The sequence below is a fragment of the Oncorhynchus masou genome, chromosome 25 (assembly GCF_036934945.1).
Source record: "Oncorhynchus masou masou isolate Uvic2021 chromosome 25, UVic_Omas_1.1, whole genome shotgun sequence".
NCBI lineage: Eukaryota > Metazoa > Chordata > Actinopteri > Salmoniformes > Salmonidae > Oncorhynchus > Oncorhynchus masou.
The window spans coordinates 39,171,478-39,178,710 of record NC_088236.1 but is presented as its reverse complement, the minus strand read 5'-3'; the positions used below and the strand labels follow the sequence as shown (position 1 = coordinate 39,178,710).

At 43.3% G+C, this 7,233-nt stretch overlaps 1 protein-coding gene across 1 annotated transcript; it reads right to left on the bottom strand.

The window, feature by feature from the left end:
• Window positions 1-1,166: 1,166 nt before the first annotated feature.
• On the bottom strand, window positions 1,167-6,566 carry ela3l (elastase 3 like). Its single transcript, XM_064937687.1, has 8 exons — window positions 6,517-6,566; window positions 6,155-6,243; window positions 5,871-5,968; window positions 5,433-5,561; window positions 4,989-5,125; window positions 4,624-4,769; window positions 1,634-1,786; window positions 1,167-1,280 (listed from the first exon to the last, which is right to left on the bottom strand). Exons 1-8 carry the CDS (start codon window positions 6,554-6,556, stop codon window positions 1,263-1,265), a joined length of 810 nt encoding a protein of 269 aa, XP_064793759.1. The 5' UTR covers window positions 6,557-6,566; the 3' UTR covers window positions 1,167-1,262.
• Window positions 6,567-7,233: the final 667 nt, after the last annotated feature.

Genomic DNA, 7,233 nt, shown 5'->3' with positions numbered 1-7,233 from the left:
TCAGAGCATGAGGGGGGTGGGGGAGGGGGAGACAAAGCTCTTTTCAGACCAGACCCCCACGTCAGACAAAAGCTGCCCAGAGAAAGCTGGCTAGAGATCCCCAGAGCAACAACAGATTCAAGCAACTATTTTAACAGTACAACCTGGGTTCTGTCCAATGATCATTAGAATTATTGATTTATGCCAATATTCATGTAGAATATAATTTGTTATATTCCGGATGGGTTCAACGTGAACGAACATAACGTTTGTTTACACATAAACAGTTTAGCTTAAGATTTGACTGACTTTACTTGGCCCCTTGATATGTAGCTTCAAAATCTGTTTAAAACTATTGCGTGCATGCATAGACACTGAGAAAACATACACTAAGAATGAGAAATTCAATGTACCTTACGCACATGTCCATGCACGGCATGCGCACACACACACAGTCGATGTGACAGTGAACTGCTCTAATCGGACATGAGATGTTTACTGTCAGCCTGTCAATGAATCTTCCCTCATTTAAGAAGTTCCCTGTCAATAAACAGCAAGTATGTTTGCGTGTATGTGTGTGTGTGTGTGTGGGTGTGTTCGTGAGTACGTCTGTATGTCTGTGAGTGTGTGTTTGGGGACGTGCGAGCAAGTGAGCGTGGGCTTGAGTGAGAGAGAGAGAGATGGATACTAAAAATGGATAGTAAATTCTAATTTAAACATAATTTTCCCTATAGCCCTCATTCTGTGGTTGTTCTCATTCCCAGCCTGTCTGCCAAGTCTGTGTAGTGTAATCACATCAAAAGCCGAAGATGTAGGAAGACTTTATGGAGAGCAGAATACATCTGGCCTGGCTCACCCATTAATGAAACTCTTCCATTCCCAGAATATGTATGTCAGCAGAAAGTGGAAAACTAGATGTCTATCTTTCTGAAGTGGGGTGAACATACAGGTCTACGTTTTACTCTTCTAAAAACAAGCGCACATTTCATTGGAAGGATATCATCCTCACACATTCTCAAGTAGAATGTCTCAAAACGCTCCTATTAGCACATATTAGGTACACAGCATGAATAATCAGAATGCCAAAATGATTGATCAAGTACTGAATGTATGGAGATACATTTATAGATAGACCTCCAACAAAGGAATGGAAATCCTTATGGAAATCATTTCTCTTTATCTTGAGTGACTGAGGACATCTTGTGGCATGAACATAAAATACATCACAAAGCCATTTTGCTGAGTTCTTTTTTATTGGACTCAATTCCCCATTCTGCTCCACTTTAGTTGCTCATCATAGCCTGAGAAAATAGACAGACAGAACAGGACAAGTCATTGGTGACATTTCCTGTAAAGGTTTTCCCTCATCATCAGCATCCTGGAAAAACCGTGTAGCTCAATTTTGGGGATTTCATTTTCTATATATACACATCAATTGAAATAAGTCATTCTCCTCCATGTTCTGTGAAAGTTCCATGACTCTAGGACTAAACAATTCATCCATTTGAAAAAAAATATTTTTTTTTGCAATGTCTGAAAAGTCGACATTATTGACAAGTAAAGGTTTTTCCAGAATGCCAACGTCATGCTAATTAACACTGTAATGACGCATGTAAACCTTAGCTCTGCGACTCATGTCAACATGTCATTTTACCTGGTTGATCCAGTCATTGAAGTTGGAGACGCGGGTGAAGACGGTGGGCTTCTTCGCGTAGTTGCAGCCCAGACCAGAAACAAAGCTGGCAATACCATGGACCTCCCATACTCCCCCTGGGTTCTTGCAGTTCAGGGGCCCACCAGAGTCACCCTATAGGAGAATAAGAAGGAATTGATTTAATACTTAACCAAAGACATGCAACAAGGCATGCATTTTCACCCCCCTTGGATTTCTTCACATTTTATTGCGTTACACAGTGGGATTAAAATTGATTAAATTGTCAATATAAGTCAATGATCTCACAAAATACTTTGTAAATGGAAGAAAATGTATACACGAGTCAATACGTGCTAGAAACACCTTTGGCAGTGATTACAGCTGAGAGCCTCATTGACTAGGTGTTGGGGATTATGACCAGACGGCAATTTTTAAGTCTTGTCATAGATTTTCAAGCAGATTTAAGTCAAAACTGTAACTTGGCCATTGACTGTCTTCTTGGTAAGCAACTCCAATATAGATTTGGCCTTGTGTTGTAGGTTATTGTCCTGCTGAAAGGTGAATTACTCTCCCAGTGTCTAGTGTAAAGCAGACTGAAGCAGGTTTTTCTCTAGGATTTCGCCTGTGCTTAGCTCCATTCTGAAAAACTCCTTAGTGTTTGCCAACGTCAAGTACATCCATACCATGATGCAGCCGCCACCATACCATGATACAGCCACCACCATACCATGATGCAGCCAACACCATACCATGATGCAGCCGCCACCATACCATGATGCAGCCGCCACCATACCATGATGCAGCCGCCACCATACCATGATGCAGCCGCCACCATACCATGATGCAGCCGCCACCATACCATGATGCAGCCGCCACCATACCATGATGCAGCCGCCACCATACCATGATGCAGCCGCCACTATACCATGATGCAGCCGCCACCATACCATGATGCAGCCACCACCATACCATGATGCAGCCACCACCATACCATGATGCAGCCACCACCATACCATGATGCAGCCACCACCATACCATGATGCAGCCACCACCATACCATGATGCAGCCACCACCATACCATGATGCAGCCGCCACCATACCATGATGCAGCCGCCACCATACCATGATGCAGCCACCACCATACCATGATGCAGCCGCCACCATACCATGATGCAGCCACCACCATACCATGATGCAGCCGCCACCATACCATGATGCAGCCGCCACCATACCATGATGCAGCCGCCACCATACCATGATGCAGCCGCCACCATACCATGATGCAGCCGCCACCATACCATGATGCAGCCGCCACCATACCATGATGCAGCCGCCACCATACCATGATGCAGCCGCCACCATACCATGATGCAGCCGCCACCATACCATAATGCAGCCGCCACCATACCATAAGGAGGCAGTTACTCAGTGATGTGTTGTGTTGGATTTGCCCCAAAGATAAAACTTTGCATTTAGGATAAAAAGTATATTCCTTTGCAATGTAATTTTGCAATATTACTTTAGTGTCTTGTTGCATACAAGATGTATATTTTAGTTATTACATTTCTATTAATTGGTAAACATTTGTAAAAATGTTCTTTTCACTTTGACATTATGGAGTATTTTGTGTAGATCCATTTTAATGCCACTTTGTAAATCAACAAAATGTGAAAAAATATCCAAGGTGTGTAAATACTTATGATAACCACTGTATGCATTTATTTGGATATCTATGCATTTATTTGGATATGAAACATTTCATTAAAATTAAAACTATGTGGGGCTTGGTGTCCACTCCATTGATTGGTCAGACGCTCGATGGGAAGGTTGCCGCACCCAAGGGGTGTTGAGAAAGATACATCTATTTGAACACTGAAGCTAAAAATAGTATCTCTATGCAAGCATTTTGGATTTGAAATAAAATATTTCATATGAGGTGACAGTGCAAAATGTAACCTTTATTAGAGAGTATTTTCATACATATGTTTTAGAGTTTAGAGCTGAAAGCATTTTATGTATCTTGTCCCCATAAGTATTCACTTAAAGTGTATTAAAGTGGTCAAAACTTGTAGTTTTTAGTCCCATATTCCAAGCTTGTGACTCTATGAACTTGTTGGATGCATTTGCATTTTGTTTTGTTATGTTTTGTTATGTTATGTTATGCCCAATAGAATTAATGGTAAATCATGTATTGTGTCATTTTGAGGTCGCTTGTATTGTAAAAAACAATAGAATTAGTTTCTGAAATCTACTACGTTAATGTGGATGCTACCATAGTTACGGACAATCATGAATGAATTGTGAATAATGATGAGTAAGGAAGAGACACTACATAATCCGAAACACAACCACAACAAACTGCAAATGCATTCAACAAGTTTGTAGTCACGAGCTTGATGTAGTCATTGCGTCCTATGAAAATGGGACCAAATATTACATTCTTTGAGTACTTTAATACACTCTAAGTGAATTTGTCCAAATACAAATGGGGGGATTTGATACTGTACAGAAAGTGCTTTTCTTTTCTAAACGGTGGAACAGATATGTATGAAAATACTATCAATTAAAAGGTGAAATCCGGTACTATCGCCTCATAAGAAACATTTCCTCTCAAATCCAAAATGCTGGAGTATAGAGCCAAATTAAATATTTTAGCTTCACTGTACAAAAAAATACGTAGAGGAGTGAATGTCATTCACTAATGTGTTACTCTCACAACCCCACACAACACAAACACTAACAGTAACACATAAGCACTCACATGTACACAGGCACACACACACACACACACACACACACACACACACACACACACACACACACACACACACACACACACATACACACACACACACACACACACGCACATATATAAACAAACAAACAAAAAATATGCTCATGCACAAACACATATATCACACACAATACATTCTCTCTGTTTCTCATTCTCTGTGTCTCTCTGCCTCTCACATTTCCCAGGGGTACTCACGTTGCAGCCAGCGACAATGCCATCTCCTCCGGCACACACCATGGTGGTCCTGAGAGCAATTCCCCACCAGTCGGGCTTGGAGCAGGTGGCGTGGTCCACCACAGGCATCAGAGCCTGCTGCAGGTTATCAGCAATGGGGCCTCCGGCTAAAACACACACACATGTCAATCTGCAGCTCGTTACCCAACAGGAACACACATGAAAGTAATCATCAAACACACACACACACACACACACACACACACACACACACACACACACACACACACACACACACACACACACACACACACACACACACACACACACACACACACACACACACACACACACACACACACACACACACACACAGAGAGGCTTACTGTAGACCCTTCCCCAGCCAGTGATGTAACAGGGGTACTGGTTGTCCAGCACAGTGCCAGCAGCAGGGATACAGCCAAGCTGCACATGGTCAGTCAGTGTCACATGCTCAGACAACTTGATCAGGGCAATGTCATTTCTGGTCAATCAGAGACAGGGGAGGAACACAGAGAGAGACGGTTGTAGAAGGAAAGGATAGACAGGTGATGCCACTGAAAGTCAGCCCAGTTTATATTGTGATGATGTACTGCAAGTATATAAGGCTACTCATAATGCTCTACATATCCAGTGTTGTTTAGGTAGAGACTAAAAAACAAAGCTTTTCTTTCTTCCATTCGGTGCTGATGATAGGAACCCATCAGATCTTTATTGTCAATATCTGTTTTCTTAGTGTAGCATTCAAGGTTTGTTGTGCTAGCCTGTCTATTTGTGGACCGTACTCTTACCCGAAGGCCACAAAGATGGGGTTCCACTTCTCATGGACAACAAGCTTCTCAGGGATGATGGCCTGGGAGCCTTCCTCAGTCTCAACCAGGTTGTGCTTTCCAACGAACACTCTGTAGGACAGGTTGAGGCTGGGAGGGTGGGAGAAGGTTAAATGCTCAGTGATCACAGCATATATGAGCGGAAAACTCTGTCTGTCTGTCTGTCTGTCTGTCTGTCTGTCTGTCTGTCTGTCTGTCTGTCTGTCTGTCTGTCTGTCTGTCTGTCTGTCTGTCTGTCTGTCTGTCTGTCTGTCTGTCTGTCTGTCTGTCTGTGTGTGTGTGTGTGTGTGTGTGTGTGTGTGTGTGTGTGTGTGTGTGTGTGTGTATGCGCACGCGCGCAGGTCTTCTTTGGATGCACTGTGTATTTGCGTGTAAATGTGAATGTGTAGCCTCTCTTACTTGATACAGTGCGCAGCGGTCATGACCCAGTTGGTGGCAATCAGAGATCCTCCACAGGTGTGTCTCCACTCACCGTCCCTCTCATACTGCAGAGAGATCTGGAGAGACAGAAGAAAATGAAAAAAAAGAAAGAAAGAAAGAAAAAGAGAGAGTGAGAAATATTGAGGTTGGATAGAACGAGTTACTCCATACAGATACATAATGATGAAAAGTGACCTATGTAAATGCAATCCAGTATTATAATCATTGTACATAGAGAGAGGGAGATAAGGGTGTCAGTGTACCTGCCAGGGCCAGCTGTGAGGCTTGGCGTCCACTCCATTGACCACACGGGTGGTCAGAGGCTCAATAGGAGGGGTGCCGCACCCGAAGGCTAGGGGGGTAGACAGAGAGACAATCAGGGTCAGGTATTTCTCTCTAACTCAGAAGTTACCAACTCCAGTCCTGGTGAGCTACAGTGCAGGTTATTGTTAAAGCCCAGGACAAGCATATCTGTTTCAGCTCATTAACAAATTATAGTCGCCAGTCTGGTTGAATCAGGTGTGTCAGTGTTGTGCTCGAGCAAAAGCCTGCACACCCTTCAGCTTTCCAGGATTGCAGTTGGAGTCTCTGTCTGATGTCCACACACATAGAGGCTGACACTTACCGCTAGCGATGAGCACGGAGGCCAGAACAATGGGAATCATGTTGATTGATACGTCGTCTGCTTGGCGACAGCATGACACATCCTACTTTAAACCCTAGTCCTCAGGGCTGCCCCGCCCATCTTGATTACACACACTTTCTCATTGGTCCTCCATGACCGCTGTGGATGAAAGAGAAGAAATGTGAAACTGCCGACCAATGGTTTGGGGGGCCTGATCGCCGGCAGACTGCGACAACAGGTGTGTTTCCTAGAACAATTCACATGGCCTTCAACTCACTTTCCACTCACCAATGTATGTGTATTTCTACATTTCTCAGATACACTAGAATCTAGATATAAACTGTAAGCAATAGAGCTTCACCTAGTTCCTAACATATTGCTTTCACCTGTCCAGTCCTATTCAGTACTGAGAAAGGGAGTGAACAATGCCACAGTCTCTGAACCCATAGCCCACAAACTCCTCCTCTGGATTGGCCCAGTGAGTTGCATATGATGCATGGGAATTCAGCACCTGTACCAATGTTGTGTAAGACAGTTAGAGAGTAACCTGTAGTTTACAGAATAAACCCTACTTATGGCAGTTATTAAGCCAAATATTTATTAGTATTACACATGTGCAAATATTATGCATATTGCATGTCAAACATGGATGGAAAGTCCCCTGGTGATTTCAAAGACATGGCTATGGCAAAGAGCAGAGGGCGGTACAACAGAAGA